Source organism: Schistocerca serialis, chromosome 1 (assembly GCF_023864345.2).
Source record: "Schistocerca serialis cubense isolate TAMUIC-IGC-003099 chromosome 1, iqSchSeri2.2, whole genome shotgun sequence".
Taxonomy (NCBI): Eukaryota; Metazoa; Arthropoda; class Insecta; order Orthoptera; family Acrididae; genus Schistocerca; species Schistocerca serialis.
Genome location: NC_064638.1, coordinates 199684084 through 199706903, shown reverse-complemented (window position 1 = coordinate 199706903; position 22820 = coordinate 199684084). Strand labels below are relative to the sequence as shown.

The 22820-nt window shown below is 40.1% G+C and overlaps 1 protein-coding gene across 1 annotated transcript in view; it reads right to left on the bottom strand.

The window, feature by feature from the left end:
• The window catches only part of LOC126458820 (esterase FE4-like), a 223891-nt gene that overhangs the window by 109582 nt on the left and 91489 nt on the right, over positions 1 to 22820 (bottom strand). The window contains exon 4 of the mRNA XM_050095822.1: positions 3726 to 3837. Coding sequence (XP_049951779.1) covers positions 3726 to 3837 — 112 coding nt within the window. The remainder of the gene's footprint in view (positions 1 to 3725; positions 3838 to 22820) is intronic.

The following is a 22820-nucleotide window of genomic DNA, read 5'->3' as shown; positions in this document are numbered from 1 at the left end:
TCTAAGAACATAATAGAGTTCCAACCTGATTGAACATGATCTGACCTATTTGGAGTGGATCTTGATCACAATTATTACTCTGGTATACAGTCTGAAACCTCTAGGGACTGTTCAAAATCATTTGACGAAATTTGAAGGCTATCCAAAGCAACAATAGGTGGTTACGCTTTTTCGGCCCTCTTGTTTCGTGTGGCATTGCGTAATCACAGGGGGTTGCGACGCTGACACTTGCATGAATAGAATGGCAAAGAATTCCTCTAAAACCCCCACCTCAATTTGGCAACACCACCAGTACTACCTACACTACTTTGTTGAAGACCTTAAAAGTGTGCCTGTACAGAGACAACCCCTTAAAAACCCTCTCAGATTCCACATGCTCTCAAGGGTGCACTAGAGCAGCAGTGTAACACCACTTCGCTAAGGATGTCCAAGGGGTTGGCTGCCTGCAGGCGCCTAGGATCTGGTCGAGGATTGTATCTCTACAGGTGCATTTTTAAACTGCTCTGTAAAGGTGTATGGATGGCACTGAGAGTGTTTCTGAACTGGGGTATCTTAGAGGAACCCTTTGCCATTTTACTCATGCATGTGTCGATGTCACATTACCCCATGATCTCGCCACAGGATGGCGCAAGACAAGAGGGCTGGCATAAAACCCTTTGCTGGTTTGGATTGTCTTCAAATTTCGTCGAATAGTTTTTAACAGTCCGTAATGGTTCCACCAACATACCACAGCGAAAATTGCAGCCGCACTACACTTCAAAGGTGTCAGATCATGTTCATTGGGGTTGTAGCTCCACAATGCTTTTAGGGAATGGTTGAATTGACAGTGAATTGTCAGCGGCGTCAAAGGTTGTAAAGAACTTCGCTCTGTTGCGCATTCAAGAGAGAACTGTCATTTTAGACGGTTAAATGTGTCTAAATGAGCAACCTGAAGGAAGGGATGGTTTCATTGACGTCCTTTATACCACCTCATGAGGCCATTCCGTGTCAATTCCGAGTCACCCATAAGAAAACTGCCTGATTTCAATTCTGAGCATTGCTGTTCTGACCTCCATTGCAGAGACGTCAAGTGAAGGGACGGCGGGGTGTGATGAACTTCCCATCATGTGACACGTTCACAGTGGAGTTGGGCAGAACTTTGGTGAAATTTGGTGCACGTTTGAGAGCATTAACCACCTTATACATCACATGAACATCTGAGCTCTGGGCTTTCCATGGCGTGTGTGCTTTTGTACCATTAGTGAAGACATTAGTTGACCAAACTTCACACTTATGCATTGCAATGTGGGAAGACGATGGGGTTTCAAAAAAGTGGTCCTTTAATTCTTTTGCTCAGTGTAGTTTCTTTACCTGTCTTGGTATTTTTGGGTGGGGACAGTGTTTAGTTCAGTGATGTTAGTTTCACAATTAGATTGTGACCGGTCAGCATCTTATTGGAGTTTGCAAGAACAATGTAGGTTGATACTGAAAATTTCTGCTCTTTACGATTTTTCTTCTTAATTTAATTGACTTTGTATGCTTTGACATTCTGTGTATAGCGGTTCAGTTTGGGTGCAGTGCAGATCACTTTGGTGCTAATGAATAAATTATTCACATTATATATATTAAGCCATGCTATGGCGTCGTGTTTGAGTCTTTATTTAGTAAACATATCCGATTTCTGTTGAATGTCATACCTTTGTTGTTCACAATAATATCATATAATATCACAGACAGAGGTAGGTAGGGTCTATAGATTCATCGTTTGTTTTGTTTGAGACAAGGTCTGATTTTGTTTTTTGTGACAAGAGAATATTTCTAGTCGTAATTTATTAATCCATGCACAATCATTATCGACAACAACCTTTCTGTGGTGTTTGTTGCTGAGAAATGTTTGTATATATATCTCATTCAATGATTGGCTATTTCCATTCACAAGCTAAAGTCATTAAAAAAACCTTTAATGAACAAACCGAATCAATTCAACGCTCTTTCTTCCAGAATTTCAAAGACATCCTGGAACCAAAACACATTCAAAAAACAGAATGATATGCAATATTTATCCTCCTTCATAAATTATAATTCTACCAGTGCATAAACAACAATTCAGCACATATACGTGACTGCATATTTCCATATTCATTTGTGTCTGCCATATATGTTTCTAATTCCTTTAGTCTTTTGTTCATGTTTCGCTCTGTTAGTTTACATGTAACTATTTAGATTGAGATTACATATATATTCCCAATGTATAGACACACATACAGCTTGCAATGTTTACTTGCATGCTTTATCTATGCTTGAAAACATTTTATTTTGTAATTTAATGTAGCTCATCCCAAAGATCGCGATGTGGCAAAGTATTATAGCTAGTATCTTCGTGCCATTTGCAATTATGGCCAGTGACTGTTTATCCGAATGCAGTGTGTGTGTGTAAGCTGAGCTAAAATTTACATTATAGGGATGAATTCCTCATGGATACCTACCTGTTATATACCGTAATGTAAATATCCAAAAACAGGGCAATCTTTTTGTTTGGTACACATTTCTTTAACTAATGAACAATTTCCGTTATTTTAAAGAATGTCACGACGCAGATGGTCCATAAAATAATCTTCCGTGATCTCTTCATCTGGTGATGTGCCAGCACAGGCTCGAAAACTAGTTTGTAGTTCAATTAATCGTATCAAAATCAAAAAGAAACTAGATGCATATCATACCCATACAAACCGCCAATGTAAATCATAGCTACAGTTTGTCATTCGTAATGGATGTAATGACTTAGGAAGAAGAGTTTGAAAATGTTTACTCGAATGCGATCTTTGTAATTATTAAGTTACTTGTGATAAAATGTTTTCCTCAAATACGCTCTTTGAAATCATGAAGTTACTAAGAATGAACTACAAGGACTGAAAGCTTTATCAACAAGTTGCACAGAACCAAGACTACTGTCATAACAACAAAAGGAAATGAAAGCGAAAGCAGCAATCGAGAAAAGAGTGAGATAATTTTGAAGTTTGTCACAAGGAAACCAAATCGCAATTTAAGCAAGGGATTGAGGTTCACAGAGAAGCAACAGAACCTTTAAGGTTTGCCTATGACATTTCAAATCTGCGAAAGACGATATGGGTCTTTGAAGATCAGTCGAAGGGAATGGATAACGCCTTGAAGAGAGGTTACTATACGAAAATCAACAAAAGTGAGACAAGGGTAATGGAATGTAATAGAATTAAATGAGATGACACTGAGAGAATTAGATCAAGAAATCAAACACTACAAATAGTAGACTAGTTACGCCATTTTGGCAGCAAAATAACAGACCAGGGGAAAGTAAAACAATTGTTCTTTTTGCATACGACGGAACTAACGAAATATATTCAAATTTATCAACCAGTTGTTAAAATGAAATAGATTGTGGTTAAATTTAGACCATTATAGAATCCCAAAATCTGCAGTTACAGCCGATTCCAGCAATGAAATATCGCAAGTGGAGTGCAATCAGTTCTTAGCGATAATAGAAGTTCTCAGAGTCGATTCAGAGGACATAATGTACAGACAACAATACCATGTCCCTTATATGCTGGAGTGGTTGCAAACCAACTTCAGTTATCAATACTCATATGTCTGTCACTCCAAAAAGAAAACTTTTACACGTGCCAACCTTTTGTTGGCGTGGGTGCTTGCCCAGATAATTGACCTAAAAGGACAAATTATCTCAGCGGGACAGGGACCGCCGCCATACTGACCCTGGGGGCGCCGGTGGGTAAATGACCTTGGGCGCTCATGAAACGAAGACATGACGACTCGTCTTCATGAAACATGTAGCCCAGGATCAGGATGGCGGCGGTCCCTGTCCCACTGAGATAATTTGTCCTTTTAGGACAATTATCTGAGCAAGCACCCATGCCAGCAAAAGGTTGGCACGTGTAAAAGTTTTTATTAAGTTATAATTGTATCCCTTCGGAAAATATAGTCAATGTAATACCATCTGCTCATCCATATTTTATTAATTTGATTGACCCTAAATTCAAACGATTTTTTGATACGGGCTTAGAATTGTATAAAAAACTATAAATAAATTGGATTTACATGGTATAGAAAATTTATTGTGCTCTGGTTCTGAAGATAATATTTTTTATTCTCATTCGACAAATGTTTGGGAATATTATTATACTCTTCAAGATTCTCTTTTTGGCTAAATAAAATTTTATTATTTCAATATGAAGATGATACTGACGAGGCTACAAAATTTTTAAAAAATCTTGTATCTTGGATTAATAAGAAAGGATTGTATCAATGGCACGAATTTGAAGGTAAAAATATATATGTACCAAATAAAAAGTTAAACACACTATATATTATTGGTCCACCAAATAGTGGCAAAAATTGGTTTTTTGATTGTATAATTTCACTTGGTTGAAATGTTGGGCACATTGGGCGTTGTAATAATAGAACAAATCAGTTTGCATTGCAAGATGCTGTTAACAGGCGTGTGGTTGTTGGAAATGAAATTTCTTTAGAGGATGGTGCAACTGAGGATTTTAAAAAAATGTGTGAAGGAATTGCATGTAACATCAGAGTGAAGTACAAAGGAGATGGTATATTAAGACGTACTCCATTATTGTTAATTTCAAATTCACAACCAGTTATTTGTTCTCACCCAGATTTTACAGATATTCATGTATGTACAATTAGGTGGAGAAAGTTTGATGAACTAAAAAATACTTGTAAAAATCCGTATCCTTTGGCTTTCTTTCAATTACTTCAAATGTATAATATTGATTATTGAAATGAAACACTGTTCGAATGTGATAATTCATTTATTTACAATTTTGTACAATACAAATGTTTTTTACAATAAATACAAGATATTATCGGAATGAGATTTTCACTCTGCAGCGGAGTGTGCGCTGATATGAAACTTCCTGGCAGATTAAAACTGTGTGCCCGACCGAGACTCGAACTCGGGACCTTTGCCTTCTACCAACAGAGCACTTGCCCGCGAAAGGCAAAGGTCCCGAGTTCGAGTCTCGGTCGGGCACACAGTTTTAATCTGGCAGAAGTTTCACAAGATATTATATTCAAGCTTGTTTAATTTCATATTGTCCTTTGTACACTGATGATTCCTGATTCCTTTTCACATTTGACATATAAATTGTTGTCGATTGGCAGGAGAGCCAACCCAGGAATACTAGAGGAAGCCGAAAGGCACGCGTTTTAGCTCACGCAGGCTGGCGTGAGGTCTGGAACAGGACAAGGAAATTAGAATTTAGAAAAACGGACGGAGCTGGTGGAATACTTAACTTTAATCCATTAATGGTGAACGTCGGTCTGACGGTACATGATTAACAAGATTAATAGCAACTGATAATGGCGCCTTACTAGGTCGTAGCAAATGACGTAGCTGAAAGCTATGCTAACTATCGTCTCCGCAAATGAGAGCGTAATTTGTCAGTGAACCATCGCTAGCAAAGTAGGCTCTACAACTGGGACGAGTGCTAGGAAGTCTCTCTTGACCTGCCGTGTGGCGGCGGTCGGTCTGCAATCACTGATAGTGGCGACACGCGGGTACGACGTATACTAACGGACCGCGGCCGATTTACAGGCTAACACCTAGCAAGTGTGGTGTCTGGCGGTGACACCACATAAATCATATCAGATACCTGAACATTTGGTACATTTGCTCTGGGATATTGTGTTTCCAAACCATCTGAATAAACAGAATATTCAGCAATAACTTCAAACAACATTTGAGTATCAGTATATTTAACAATATCATTATTTAAACTGCCAGTGCTAAAGCATATGTAGAATTTATGCCTACATGAAGACTAAGTTGGACATTTGTATCATGGAGTCTAATATTGTACCCAGAAGAAGCAATATCTGCCTTTTCTATTAAATCATCATATCCAGAGAAATCATCATTTGTTACTGGGGCAATAGCTTGTACTAATTGCTCCTGAATTTGAGCTGGTTCCAAAGGTGTTTTTTAAAAATTGTCACATGCCATAAACGGATTACAGTGCTTATCACCAGTAATTGTATACCGTTGAGGTACTCCTTGTGCAGTAGCTGTAATGGGGAATGTATCAACATTTGCAACTTTTGGTATTTTGACAAAACCTAATGTTGGTTTATAGTCGTAGGTAACAATAACACTGCCAGTACGAGAATCTGCATCTACCTCAGAAACGCACGATTGAACACATTTCCATCCCCAATTATACAACCCTTTTGCCTTTGTACTAGACACACAGGCATAATAATTTTTCAAATTAATGGGTTGTCCGAATTGATGGGCAGGAACTGTAGTTAAAAACGATTCTTCATTGTTCTTATACCCATACCACGATTTTCAAATTGGATTAAAATTACGTTTATGATGTATACTACTTGTTTCCATAGGAGCTGATGAGCCAAATGCAGTAGGCGTAACATTGACACCAGGTATTTTTAAATTAATACCCACAGAAGTAATTATATTCTTATTTTGATTTAAAGTTGCAAGTTCAGAGCCACTTGAATTTGTTGGGAAAGCAATCCTGGGATTACGTGCAATCACTTGTGCAGAGCAATGAACAATTCTACTACCATGTGGTAATAAATCAAATTCAGAGGGGGTCATGTACAAAAATGGTCGATCAACAGGAATTTCTGCCAAAGGGGTAATCATAAATACAGCAGTTTCATGCATGAGTACTTTATATGCTAGACCATACGTAAAAAATCTGTGTACTTCACTATACCTGGTAATATTACCTGTATGTAATTTTGATGGTGCAGGTAATGGCACATCACGTAAGTTGGCGGAATCACCCATTCCATTAGCTGAGGGAGCTGCTGTGCCAGGAAGTGTTTTTTTAGCCTTCTTTGCACCCTTTCCTTCTTGGGACGATGCTGTACGTTTCGTAACACGAAAGCACCCAAATGACCTTGGGCGCTCAAAACATGAAGACGAGTCGTCATGTCTTCGTTTCATGAGCGCCCAAAGTCATTTACCCACCGGGGCACCCGGGGTCAGCATGGCGGTGGTCCCTGTCCCGCTGAGATAATTTGTCCTTTTAGGACAATTATTTGGGCAAGCACCCACGCCAGCAAAAGGTTGGCACGTGTAAAAGTTTTCTTTTTGGAGTGACAGACATATGAGTATTGATAACTGAAGTTGGTTAGCAACCACTCCAGTATATAAGGGGCATCGTATTGTCGTCTGTACATTATGTCCTCTGAATCGACTCCGAGAAATTCTATCGCCGCTAACGAGCTGCCAGAAATAGTAAGTACAGTTCTATTACAATGGAAACTTTGTACAAACTTGCACGAATTTCTGTTTGTGGAAGACTGCAAAATGCGTTGAATGTTTTTCAATTAGATTTAATACAAACTATACAGGAAGATATTCTTTTGGAATTTCGTGTTTCGAAATTTAATTTCATGTTAAATTCCTATAGGTTGCCAAATGTTATATATTTAATAAAAGTGAAAATATTCCAATGATTTGTGAGATCGTAAATGATGCATTAATTTCATATTGCCCTTGTACACTGATGATTCCTGATTCCTTTTCACATTTGACATATAAATCATATCAGATACCTGAACATTTGGTACATTTGCTCTGGGCTAATGAGTTTCCAAACCATCTGAATAAACAGAACATTCAGCAATAACTTCAAACAACATTTGAGTATCAGTATATTTAACAATATCATTATTTGAACTGCCAGTGCTTAAAGCATATGTAGGGTTTATGCCTACTTGAAGACTAGGTTGGACATATGTATCATGGAGTCTAATATTGTACCCAGCAGTAGCACTATCTGCCTTTTCTATTAAATCATCATATCCAGAGAAATCGTCATTTGTTACTGGAGTAAGAGCTTGTACTAATTGCTCCTGAATTTGAGCTGGTTCCAATGGTGTTTTTTAAAAATTGTCACATGCCATAAACGGATTACAGTGCTTATCACCAGTAATTGTATACCGTTGAGGCACTCCCTGTGCAGTAGCTGTAATGGGGAATGTATCAACATTTGCAACTTTTGGTATTTTGACAAAACCTAATGTTGGTTTATAGACGTAGGTAACAATAACACTGCCAGTACGAGAATCTGCATCTACCTCAGAAACGCACGATTGAACACATTTCCACCCCCAATTATACAACCATTTTGCCTTTGTACTAGACACACAGGCATAATAATATTTCAAATTAATGGGTTGTCCGAATTGATGGGCAGGTATTGTAGTTAAAAACGATTCTTCATTATTCTTATACCCATACCACGATTTCCAAATTGGATTAAAATTACGTTTATGATGTATACTACTTGTTTACATAGGAGCTGATGAGCCAAATGCAGTAGGCGTAACATTAACACCAGGTATTTTTAAATTAATACCCACAGAAGTAATTATATTCTTATTGTGATTTAAAGTTGCAAGTTCAGAGCCACTTGAATTTGTTGGGAAAGCAATCCTGGGATTACGTGCAATCACTTGTGCAGAGCAATGAACAATTTTACTACCATGAGGTAATAAATCAAATTCAGAGTGGGTCATGTACAAAAATGGTCGATCAACAGGAATTTCTGCCAAAGGGGTAATCATAAATACAGCACTTTCATGCGTGAGTACTTTATATGCTAGACCATACGTAAAAAATCTGTGTACTTTTCTATACCTGGTAATGTTACCCATATCTAATTTTGACGGTGCAGGTAATGGCACATCACGTAAGTTGGCGGAATCACCCATTCCATTAGCTGAGGGAGCTGCTGTGCCAGGAAGTGTTTTTTTAGCCTTCTTTGCACCCTTTCCTTCTTGGGCCGATGCTGTATGTTTAGCTGTTTCCTCGTCTGTAGCGCTATTTTCTGAGTCAGAGTCAGAAAAAGGAACTAATGGTCGAACGGGGTTTGGATCCTCTTCGTTGTCGTCAGAATCTCCTACGTCCTCTTCCGAGTCGATTTCAGGAACACTTTCTGAGCTCAGTGCTAATGATGTACCGCCAGATGTTGATGGACGTTCGTGATCTATGGTCAAACAACGACGTACACGTGACATTAGCCACCGTTCATATGCATCACGTTTCTGGCCTTCATGCATTTCATTCCAATTTGGGCGTTCCCAAGGAGGCCAGTCCTACTTCTGCTGAAGGCGAGAAACGTTATTATTAACATCGACATATAATTTATAATCAATTATTATGCACGTAAATATACATACCTTCTGGTTTGGCATCTGGTTTTACTCGATATAAAACTTTTCCAATCTTCTGTTCAACAAACGATTTCAATTTCGGTCCGTATTTTCCTGCAAACAAATGGCAATTGCGTGTATGGCTCCAATCTATGGCAAAGTCTATAATAGCTTTAGCATCAAACTTTTGAACTCGTTCTCGGAATTCTTTTTCAGTAAATGCACGTTCTGTAGCTTCCTTTAACAGGCGATCATAGCCGACGTCATGTTCCTTGGCAATTGCATCTGCTGCAGTTCACGGTGCATCTATATTTATACCGTTTCCAGGCCCAACATAATCGCTACCTGGCAACGTCAATCCTTTGTCATTTATTCGATCAACTAATTTTTTTGCACCATACGCTACTCCAGCACCGGCAAAAGCAGTAACACCAGCAGCTCCTGCAATTTGCGATGTTGATAACGTCGCGGCAGTTTAGGTACCAGTTCCAGATGAAACTGTGCTCAAGGTTGCGCCGTCCATTGTTGTTTCAGCCGTTACAGATAAAAGTGGTGTATTTTCGTCTGCATCTACATCTATTGCAGTGTGACATTCCTCGCCTTACTGATATGGATGACGCTGGCGCAGTCCAGTATTAACTTGTTGTGATGACATTGGCTCCAACTCAAATTCGACGACTTCTTCGTCTAAATCATCATATGCTGGATTTTCTCCGTACCTAATTTCATCTGCGGCATCTTGTCGAAACATTGTCCGTATACTATTATCTCTATTAACATTAAAGGTGTTTCCATATTCCGCCATTTCAATATCGTCCACTGGTCCTGGATATTAAGTTCCTCTGTTGTACTGAATTGAACTATGTGATCCTGTGCTTAAATACTGATTTAACCACGGCATTGTGCTGACTGAATAAAACGTATTTAAATACATATTGAACAAAAAGGGGGCACTGCATGACACTCGAAAACGAAAACTTTTACGTGTGCCAACCTTTTGCTGGCGTGGGTGCTTGCTCAGATAATTGTCCTAAAAGGACAAATTATCTCAGCAGGACAGGGACCGCCGCCATGCTGACCCCAGGGGCCCCAGTGAGTAAATGACATTGGGCGCTCGAAACATGAAGACAAGTCATCAAGTCTTCGTTTCATGAGCGCCCAAGGTCTTCATGAAACGAAGACATGACGACTTGTCTTCATATTTCGAGCGCCCAAGGTCATTTATCCACCGGGGCCCCCGGGGTCAGCATGACGGCGGTCCCTGTCCCGCTGAGATAATTTGTCTTTTTAGGAAAACTATCTCAGCAAGCACACACGCCAGCAAAAGGTTGGCACGTGTAAAAGTTTTCTTTTTGGGATGACAGACATATGAGCGTTGATAACTGAAGTTGGTTAGCAACCACTCCAGTATATAAGGGGCATGGTATTGTCGTCTGTACATTATGTCCTCTGAATCGACTCCGAGAACTTCTATTGTCGCTAACGAGCTGCCAGAAATAGTAAGTACACTTCTATTACCATGGAAACTTTGTACAAACTTGCACGAATTTCTGTTTGTGGAAGACTGCAAAATGCATTCGATGTTTTTCAATTAGATTTAATACAAACTAAACAGGAAGATATTCTTTTGGAATTTCGTGTTTCGAAATTTAATTTCATGTTAAATTCCTAGAGGTTGCCAGAATGTTATATATTTAATAAAAGTGAAAATGTTCCAATGATTTGTGAGATCGTAAATGATGCATTAATTTCATATTGTCCCTTGTACACTGATGATTCCTGATTCCTTTCCACATTTGACATATAAATCATATCAGATACCTGACATTTGGTACATTTGCTCTGGGTAATGAGTTTCCAAACCATCTGAATAAACAGAATATTCAGCAATAACTTCAAACAACATTTGAGTATCAGTATATTCCAATTTCATTTCCCCTGCTTGCAGTCTGCTCCAGTCCCATTCTGTCATTGTCCATGTTTCTCCACCATAGGTAATAAGAGGGATGTAATAATTCTTATACATAAGGAGTTTTGCTCTTTCTGAAACTTCATTATTCCAAATCAGATGTTTTATTGTTTGGTAGAAATTGCCTCCCTTCTGTCACCTCCTGTTAATTTCGTTAGTTATTCTTCCATCCCTAGATATTTCACTCCCTAAATAAGTGAAACTTTCTACCACTTTGAGGGGTTCTGCATTCAAGGTAATATTTCCGTTGATTACTTTCTCTCTTCCAAATACCATTACTTCACTCTTATCTTTATTTATTTTTAATTCATACCTTTTCATTATTTCCTTCCACGCATCAGGCTGTAACTGTACATCTACCTCTTTATCACCCCATATTACCATATCATCTGCAAAAATCATCTTTTTGTCTTTTTCTTTTACTATATCTTTAACTGCCCTATTCATTCCCTCCATCACAACATTAAAAAGCGCAGGAGATAGAATACTTCCTTGCTTAACTCCTTGTCTTATTTCGATGTATTCAGAGTTTCCCAATGGTGTTCTAATTCTACAATTGTGGCCTCTGTACATTGTCTTTATAACAGTAATGTATCCATCTTCTATATCTATCCTCTTCAGTTCTTCCCAGAGTCTTTCCCTGTCAATTGAGTCATATGCCTTTTCTATGTCTATAAAAACCATTATCACCCTTTTGTTATAATCCCAACTTTTTTCCATCAATTGACGGATAGAAAATATCAGGTCGATCGTGCTCCTTCCTTTCCTAAATCCATGCTGTTCTTCACTCAGCTCCTTTTCTATCTTTTCACTTATTCGATTTAGTAAAATTCTTTCAAAAATCTTGGCTGTATGACTCATGAGGGTTATTCCTCTGTAGTTTTTACAAAGTCTTTTATTGCCTTTCTTGAAGATGGGAACAATGTTTCCTGTTCTCCAGTCGTCAGGTATTTTACTATTTCTCCACACGCTTGATAGTACTCTATACAGCCACTGCATTCCCACTGGACCTGCTGCTCTTATCATGTCCACTGATACCTCATCAGGTCCTGGGGCTTTTCCCCCATTCATCTTCTTCACAGCTTTTTCCATTTCTTCTCATGTAATTTGTCCTAATTCTGCTTCCCAACTTCTCTCAATTTCTCCATTATTTGTTGTTTCCTCATGTACCTGCTCCTCAGCGTTTAACAGCTTCTTAAAATGTTCTTTCCAGAGATCTTTTATATTCCCTGGATCTTCAATAATGTTACTGTCCTCTTTTTCCATCTTTACTGGTACTTCAGAAGCCTTCCTTTTATTTTTCATCATTTTATAGAACATTTTCTTATTGCTCTTCACATCTTCTTCAAGTTTTTTTGTAAACTCTTCCCATGCCTTTTTCTTTGCTGTTTCCACTATTTCTTTGCACTTCTTCTTTTCCTCTATATATCTTTTATGGTCTTCATCATTTTTAGTTTTCCACCATTTTCTCCATGCTCCATTTTTTCTTCTAACTGCTTGGATTGTGGTATCATCCCACCAACTTGTCTGTCTTATTTTTTCCTTTCCAGATGTTCTGCCATATACTTTTTGGGCTGCTTCGACTAAAGTGTCTTTGAATAAACTCCATTCTTTTTCTACATCGCAGAAAACTTCTTTTGGAAATTTTTGTGTTATTAATTCTCTGTACTTCTCAGCACATTCACTTTCTTCTGTTTTCTATTTTTCACACAGTGATTCATTTTCCATTCTCCCATCAGTAATCTATGGTCTCCATCTGCACTCACACTTGGAATTACCTTCACATTTGTTACTTTCTCTCCCCATTCCCTATCTACTACAATATAATCAATTACACTCTTCGTTCTCCCTTCCCAACTGTATCTGGTGATACAGAAGAAAAAAGTACACGCAATGTCTACAGGGGGGAATAATCTTAGGCAAAGTGTGGTAGCACTCTTGTTTCGTTTATATATATTCCTAAAATGGGAAAAATTTCAAGCTTATGCATGACACATCTCATTTACTTTTCTTTTACCCATACCTACTTCAGCATTCACTGTGCTATCTTTTAACATTTTATCTTTTGTTCTACCTTATAAGCGGGCCTATTTGTTGCATGACAACAACTAGTGGATGTTCGTGTGAATTCGACTTTTCTCTGCTTCTATAATGCGCGTAATAATTTGAAGTTAACTCAGCTTAAGACTGTGACTTGTATTATACAGCTGGGCCACGAAATATTATACGTCTGTTATTTATGCTGTGATAAAAATAAGAAGAAAAATACTATTTTGGAATCTGAGATTGTTATATTTACCTCACATAACGCCATAAGGGTTTTCTGCTGATAGTGTCGTGTGTTAAATGTAATGTGTTAAATACTTTGTACAGCTTGTCATTGTAAACAACTAAATATTTTCTATTTTTCTGTTTTTTATTCGTTTCAGATAGAAAATAGCAATGTGATGTATCCAGACAGAAAACAGCAATGTCATACTTCCTTTTCAGTGCACTAGTTACCGTTTCTGGTCTTCTCGTCTTGTTTACCGCTGCACTTCCTTTGTTACAAAATATTATTTTGTTCGGTACCGCGAGTCCAACTACTGCTTACACAGTCTATTACCTTTATTCATTTATGTAGTTTTTCCTTGTTTACCGATGACAAAATGTACAGAGTGTGTTCCTTCTGACACTACCCGAACAAAACAACTTACAGAGTTATGTGAGATAAATATAACAGTATAACGTCTCAGTTTGCGAGATAGTGCTGTAGACCTAATTTTCAACTCACTTAGTATTTAATGGTTCAAAAATGTGACGTTCGTTACAGCTTTAACCTACGTATGTATACGAACGTGAGTTAATGTCACATTATCTCTCCTGCTTGTACAGTAGCAGCTTCAACCTGAATTCATATCGACCTCCACACGTGATGGCCATGTCACAGAAACTTATTGTACAGAATAATTAAAAAGAACACTAAAGATAACACGGAAAGGACCGAGACAGGTCAGGGTAAGTGAAAAATATAATTGGATTGTGTTTTGCGCACCACGGGAATTTTCTACAGTTTGTCTCAGCAAGCACATACATTGAGAAGGCCTGCAATAACTGAAAGACGATGAGTACTGCCAAAGCACGTATGATGTTAGTAATAACTTCTGCTGGAATTCTTTTACCTGTCAACAAATTTTTCGCCTTTTCAAAGCCTCTTTAACCAATATATATTCTAATTTCTGTATCTTTCATACTGCTTCTCTTTCCTAATACCATAGTTCTTAAGTAGGGATCTAAAAGATTTTATTTTTCACAGTTCCTTTTCATGATATTTTCACAGAAACTTCACGTTTGTTGATTCCCATCACTTCATTCTTTCTTACTTTCATCTCCAGTTTCTACATTTTTCTATGTTTACTACATTCTACATCGTGAATTGTGGTTACTCACTTGTTCCACAGATCATGCTCACAATAAACGTTATGATGTGGTATCTGTCAACAGAAGAAACACAAAACACACGCGTGCACACACATTTATACAAGGATAAACTTGTAAGTGGCAGCATGTAGTCTTCTGGCTACTTGCTGACCACTTACAAGTTTATTCCTGTTTAAATTCCTAATTATCTCTATTCAAGAGTTCTCCTATGGTGTGAAAGGAGTTGTTAACGAGAAAAATCTTCACTGTGCCTCTGAAAAACTTGTACTATCTGTCAGACATTTTGCCTCAATGTTTAGATTATTAAAGGATTTTGTAGCTGCATATTTCACCTCCTTCTGTGCAGGAGCTAGATTCCTCAAAGACTAAATAGGAAGGAGGTTGGCTGTGTTTTATCAATGTTTAAAGATATATGTCGTTTGTGCGAAACCCAGACGAAAAGCTTAGCAAAAATTTCTTTTACTGTTTTGTGGCTGATGCTTCTCGCTCGGCTTCACAGTTGTGCTTGTTTCATTCACTAAAAGACTTTTTCTACCTCCTGAATCCGTTTCTCAAATAAGAACTGAACCAGTCATGTGTTGAACTCCGTGTTCCATACAAACTTAACTTCTCTAACAGGATATTACGACTGATGTAAGCAAATGCCTTCGATAAGTCATAGAAGATTTTTTTTTCATTTAAAAATTTTATTACGTGCTCAGTAAATGTAGAAGTAGCTGACACAGTAAAATGCCCCTTTTGGAATGGAAAATTTGATTGTCTTCGTAGGCCAGTGGGAACCCTGGAGTACAGCAACTTCCCAAAAATGTTAGAAAATGATATAATTGTTCCTCTTACTCTGTCAAAACTGCATACTTATATCTCTACCCGTTCCCTGCCTACAATTATTCCTCTTACATTTTCTAATGCTTTGTCTGTTATTTTCTCGGAATTAATATTGAAATGCGTTGCTGACAAAAAACACCCTTGCCTTAAACCTACTCCAATAGCCACTTCACCTGCTCCTTCATTTTGTCTTGAGTAAAATACCTGAATCAGTCGTCTGTGCTTTCAGTCTACACCAAAACATTTCAAGGTGTCGAGGAGGATACTCGAGTCAACTGCCTCACTTTTACCAAAGTGTTTGTTTCATTGGTGCCCCTTGAAAGCGCACGTTTTATTATATTTCGTCATATGGGGTTGCAAGGTTCGTGCTGCTGTAAGGTAGCAGGCAGGTAGCTATCTGAAGCACTTCTCCGCCGCCTCCCCTACCATACCGTTCCTCAAAACAACAGATGGTGGCGGAGCGTGAGAACGAAGGCCCGAATGGGAGCCGTGTCCTGCTGGAGCGTACAGAGAATGCGGTGATTCGCACGGCAAGGCACGGCATCAGACGCATAGCGTTGTTTATTAGCATTAACTGTTGAAATGTTTATACAGGGTGTTTCACAATTCATGCTACACACTTCTAGAGCTTACACTGATAGGCCAAAACACTATGACCACTGCCCACCGCGACATTGGATGCTGCCTGGTGACATTGCGACCACGTGACGCGGTAACAGAAGTGTGTAAGCGGAGCAGACATGGACGGAAGATCACCCTAGCGAAGATACGGGTTGCAAATGGGGAAATCCAGTGCGATAAGCGACTTTGACCAAGCGTAGATAATTATTACGCAGAGCCTGTGAACGACTATCTCGAAAACGGCGAATCTGGTCGAATGTTCACTTGCTACTGTTGTGAGCATCTACGGAAAGAGATAGGTCAGTCGTACTACCACTGGGCGCTAAATGGTTGGACGTCCACGACTCTTCATATAACGTGGAATTCGGTGGCTTCTCTGCTCTGTACAAGAGTATAGCGGTGATCTGTGTGTGGCATCTCCGCAGAAAGAGCGCAATGCTGGCACACGCGCAAGTGTTCCGAAGCACGCCGTTCATCGTGCATTGTTGAACATGGAGCTCCACAGCAACCCACCCCTACGCATTCACATGTTGACCGAACGACATCGTCAATTACTACTGCAGTGGGCACGGGAACCGCCGTGATTCGACCGTCGGTCGATAGAACGTGTCGGCTCTTCGGGTGAATCACATGTTTGCTACACTAGGTCGACGGTCGTCTTCACAAACGCCGTCATTGAGATGAACGGCTTCTCGAAACGAGCAGCGCGCCATGGCCCAGGCTGCTGGGAGCGGTACTATGCAATGGGGGATGTTCTCCCGCGCTTGCGAGGGATCTGTGATAGTAATCGAAGACTCGCTGATAGCTGAGAACCACCAGCATCCCTTCATGTCTGATGTCTTCCCCGACGCCGGTGGCATCTTTCAGCAGTATAATTGTCGCTGTCTCGGAATCTGAACCGTGCTACAGTGGTTTGGGGAGCATTATAGTGAACTCACGTTGATGTCTCAGCGACCAAATTCACATGATATAAATCCTGTGAGACTCATCAGGCTCGCTATCGGTCGTCATCTCCGTGTACGCAAATCAGCGGCCCGTTATTTACCCGAATTATACGGGGTGTTCAAAAAGTCTCTCAGCAGTGCCGTATGATTGTTAGCCGCGCGTGCCGTATGCCGCAGTGAATATACCGAAATGAAACTCAGTGAAATACAAGTTATCAATTTATTGAATATTCATTTTTAATTCAAATTTTCACATTAAATGTTGAAAGTGTCCTCCCTGTTGTTGAATACACAATTCAATTCGTCTAATCATGTTTCCAAACACAACCTGTAACATGTCTTCTGTAACAGAAGCAGTGAAAGTGGATATTGCAGTTTCCAATTCATCTATCGATTTTGGGCGGTTTTTATAGACAGTTGTTTCCGCTGCACTCCGGAAGAAAAAGTGAGGTGGTGTTAGGTCAGGCGATCGTGGAGGCGAAAGTCCCTGTGAAATTATGCGATCACCAAAAACATCAGCAAGCAGTGACATTGAAACGCGAGCTGCATGCGCGGTTGCACCATCTTGGTGAAAATAACCGTTCAGTATTTCACTTAATGCAAGTTCTCCTATGAATGGGTGCAGAATATCACTGCAGTGTCGTTGTGACTTTATTGTTTCATTTAAAAATATTGGACCCACAATACGACGTCTAGAAATTGCAATCCAAACTCCTATTTTCACAGAATGAAGTGGTTCCTCATGAATGCACAATGGATTTGCTGTACGAGAATTTTGCGAGTTCATGTACCCGGATAAATGAAACCACGCCTCATCAGTGAAAAACGTTTCATTAAGAATATCCCTTCCATTTTGTTGTACGAAATTTTTGAACCATTGACAATAATGCAGTCTCTTGCCATGATCATTTTTTTTTTCAGTTTTTGTACGACTGTCACTTTGTATGGGAAAAGTTCTAATTTTTTCCTTCCAGCTGTGTGGGCCGTCCAGACACTAACATCGATTTCCTGGGCGAGTTTTCTTACTGACTTGTTCGGTCTCATGGACATTTTATTGGAAATATCGAGTAGTTTATCGTCAGACAATACGCTAGGACGACCACTTCTCGGTGCATCTGTCACTGAACACGTACTTCGAAATTTGTGAATCAGATCTCGTACAGTACGACGATGTCAGATGTTGTCTCCGGGAAAACTGAATTGAATGTTTGACGAAATGAAACTGTGTATTTATCGCTGGCTTTGAACACTTGTTCGACTAAAAACACACGTTCTTCAATGGTAAGTATTTTAACAGTGACAATAACGAAACAAATGAACAAAGGAACTAAACTTAAACGTTCACGTCACGCCAACGATACTACTGACGCTGGCTGAGATAAACGAAACAGTGAAATGTTGGGAGAGTCCACTTGAAGGGAAGTACCCCAGGCAGGCGAACAATCATACGGCACGCGCGGGTAACAATCATACGGCACTGCGGAGAGACTTTTTGAACACCCCGTATGACCTGTGCATAGGCATCTAATGGCACATACCTCCACAGACCTATCAACAAACTGTCGGATTCGTGATACGCAGAATCAGTGATCCAGAGACGCACAAACAAGCTATTAATGTTTCGGCCCATCACTGTAGTAGATCAAGTTTTGCATAGGAGTAAATGTATGTGTACACAGGGTGATACCGTGATGATGTTACGAACTTTCCAGGACGATGGAGACGGATAAATGCATCAATTTGAGGTAAGAGTCCCTTGTTTAGAAACGAAAGAGCTGAAAGTTACAAGCGAAAATCATTGTGACACCTCTGACTGCGGAATACATGCACCGGTACTGTCGTTGTTATGAAAGTAGGTTATGCAACTATCAGAGATGGTAATATGAACCGAGGAAAGAAAAAATGTCCAGTAAACATGGATTCTAACATGTATGCTTGAGGAGTTATGAGCACTTGTTCATCTTCGCTAGTGCGAAACACATCTTCTCTATCGAACGAGTACTCATAGCTCTTAAGGTATGCATTCTAGAGCCCGTATTTACCTTTTAAAGTTTCCTACCCTAAAAACTTTGCAACAACAGTAACATCATATGTATTCCACTGTCAGAGGTATCACAACAGTTTTCTCTTATAATTTTCGAGTCGTTCCTTTTCGCTACAGAGACCCTTATCTAAAATCGATGCGTTTATCCTTCTCCATCGAACTTAAAAGTTTACAACGTCATCGAGAATGACCATGTTGATACACATATTTAAAGGCGACGGTGCCTATAGCTGTAGCTCTGTAGCGTCGTTGGATGGGGTTTCCGTACGTGGGTTCCTATGTGAAATTTGCTCTACTAAATTCTCTCTAAAACCCTAGAAGGGTGTAACATGAATTATGAAACCTCCTGTACGTCACTCCACCTCGACTGCAGACATTATCCACGCTGACAACCTCGTAACCATGTTTATGAACTTCCAGCATGCTGTGGGTTAGCAACTTCGGTTAATAACAAAAAACCTGTCCAAAGTTGCAAATTTTACGTTTTTATTGACTCGATGACTAGTCAGAAATGGTATTTCCGAAGATGTGAAAACCAGAGCTAACTCGTTATTCGTATGCGCTACAACTGTCCGTTGCACGTTTTAAGATGGTTTTTGACTATATTACGATGATTCGAAAATGGGTTTTTGCCAAATCAAGCACCTTAAATTTCCGCTTGCTCCTAAGAGGCATCTGCCGACTGCATTGATTCGGCGCTCTAGTAGACAGAGTGCTCTAGCGTCGGATCCTCTTTGACCTGAAACACGACTTCCGCATGTCGCACGTATGGAAGCAGACGTCTTTCAAACTCTTACTGAACTCTTGCGTAAGAACTGTTTTTATTGTTCGGTGGAATAAATGAGTATTCCGCAGGACTAAGTTGTTTCTTTGTTGTCCTAAGCCAATAATTTTTCGGGTTTTTTGACGGTATTCTCCATCTCTTTCTAGTATGTGCTAATTTTTCCATTTCTAAATTACTCCTACGCCCGTACATCCACGGGTAACGGTATCTGCTGATTCTGTCTTCGTTTTCCCTTATATTTTTAGTATCTATAAACCGTTCCTTGACCCATTTCCATTAGAAGGTCTCCAGTTAAACTGTCCTTTCACCTCGTAAAGACGTGTCATGGAGCTTTCTTGCCTGTTCTTACATTGTATTACACCGAAGAGCTAAAGAAACTGGTACACCTGCCTCATACCATGTAGAGCCACCGTGAGCACGCAGACGTGCCGCAACACGACATGGCATGGACTCGACTAATGCCTGAAGTACCTATAGTGCTGGAGGGAACTGACACCATGAATCCTGCAGGGCTGTCCATAAATCCGCAAGAGTGCGAGAGGATGGAGATCTCTTCCGAAGAGCACGTTGCAAGGTAGCCCAGATATACTCAATAATGTTCATGTCTGCGGAGATGGTTGCCAGAGGAAGTGTTTAAACTTAGAAGAGAGTTCCTGCGGCCACTCTGTAACGATTATCGATATGTGGGGTGACGCATTGTCCTACTGGAATTGCCCAAGTCCGTCGGAATGCACAATAGACCTGAATGGATGCAGGTGATCAGGAAGGATGCTTACACTACGTGTCACATGTCAAACACGTATCTAGACGTGTCAGGGATTCCATATCACTTTAACTGCACACGCCCCACGCAATTACAGAGCCTCCATTGGCTTGAACAGTCCATGGATTCACGAGGTTGTCTCCATACCCGTACGCGTCCATCCGCTCGATACAATTTGAAACGAGATTCGTCTGACGAAGGAACGTGTTTCCAGTCATCAATAATCCATTGTTAGTGTTGACAGGCCCAGGCGAGGCATAAAGCATTATGTCGTGCAGCCATCAAGGGTACACGATTGGGCCCTCGTCTTCGAAAGCCTATACGGATGATGTTTCGTTGAATGGTTTGCACGCCGGCACTTGTTAATGGTCCAGAATTGAAATCGGCAGCAATTTCCGGAAGGACTGCCCTTCTGTCACATTGAACTATATTCAGTTGTCGTTGGTCCCGTTCTTGCAGGATCTTTTTCCGGTCGCAGGGATGTCGGAGATTTGATGTTTTAGCGGATTCCTGATATTCACGGTATACTCATGATGGTCATACGGGAAAATCCCACTTCTTCGCGACCTCGGAGATGCTGTTCCCCATCGCTCGTGCGCCGTCTAATACACCATGTTCAATTCACTTAAATCTTGAAAACGTGCCATTGTAGCAGCAGTAACCGATCTAACAACTGCGCCAGACACTTGTTTTACATAGGCGTTGCCGAACGAGGCGCCGTATTCTGCATGTTTACATATCTTTGTATTTGAATACGCATGCTTACACCGACTTCTTTGGCGCTTCAGTGCACTTCTTGTTTACTCCGTGTTTTTTGTATCCACTTATATTTTGAGATAGTTATGTAGCATCATATTTTATCCGCTGTTTCGTCTTCCCAGGCTCCACTTTTCACTTCTGCACAACGCCGCCGTTCGTCAAACAGATGGTTACAGAAACTTCTTCTTCGATTCCACGTCAATATTTCAGAGTGGTAAGTCTACTGATTAAAGCTTTGTATACGTCCACCAATCTGCTTGTGATGTCTCTCTTGCTTCGGTCGTCTTGTGCAACATCGTTGTCTAAATGAAAAAGGAAGCCCCGAGATCAGACCCTGAAGACTGTGGTAGTCGACCAAATGCTATGTTGTCCTCGGTCATTTATCATCGAACGTGGTGTTGAGGAGCATGAGGCCAGCACACTGCTCTCTCGGCCGTTGTCGAGGTTCCGGCCTCAGAGCCGCTACCTGTCGAACAGCACAAAGCCTAGTGCACTCTGGTCAAGTCCTCTCACCAAGAAAAATTCCTGTCAGTGCCTGGAATTGAATCGAGTTCCATAACAGGAGGATCCTTCGCACTTACCACTCGATAATGGAGGCGGAGCTCTCTTTCTGTTCTTGGCTTTGTTGGGCCTAAACCGGAGTACTCTCCTGAACACGCTCTGAGATATCCAGTACTCTCTACCAAAAGGGTTACAGTGGTTAAATTTTAGCACCTATTGAAGGGGTCGTCAGACATTCATCACTATGAAAATAGCAGACTGCGACCATGAAACGGCCCCTGTAGAGTAGTAATGCTAGGCTGATGCAGTAAAGATGTTTGCTGAGGAGTGAAATTAGTACTCATAATGGGGGATAATCGTTCTATCAATTACTCTGAAAATGGATTTCATGCTGGGTGTCGATCCGCCAGTGTGCGGAGTACCTGGACAGAGCAGGAGTGGTGGTGAAGGCAACAAATCTCTGGGTCGGGGCACCACAGAAGCGACGGGTGCCGTGACCGAGCAGGACGAAGGTGTGAAATAAATTGTAAGACAGCAGTCTTTGGCTTGTGTTCATTATACATCGATGTTGATTCCTAGTTGCACCAGTCCAGATTGATTGAGCAGAATGTTGCTTAATTTTCATTAGAGTAATCGTCAGATATTACGACATGCAGTGATTATAACTGTGGATTCGGAAGTAGGCAAAATTTACTGATTGAGCAATTCAGTGTTCTTGTTTTACAAGTTGGGTGGATTTGAGTGTGATGATTCATTTTTCATGTACCACACTGTATTGAAACTTACTTTGATTAAGTTGAAGTGTGGAGATATGTCTACTTCTTGAAGTTACTTGGAGTACTCTTTGCATTATAATATATATGTCTGGAACTCTCCATATATTTCCTCATTAGTGTGGCACATTTTTCCCAACGATGGCTGAGTTGAAGATATTACTGGTAGAAGACTCCACTCGGGAGAAAAGAAGCCACTTAGATTTTTTGAAGAAATGACGAAAAAAATCAGTGTTTAGA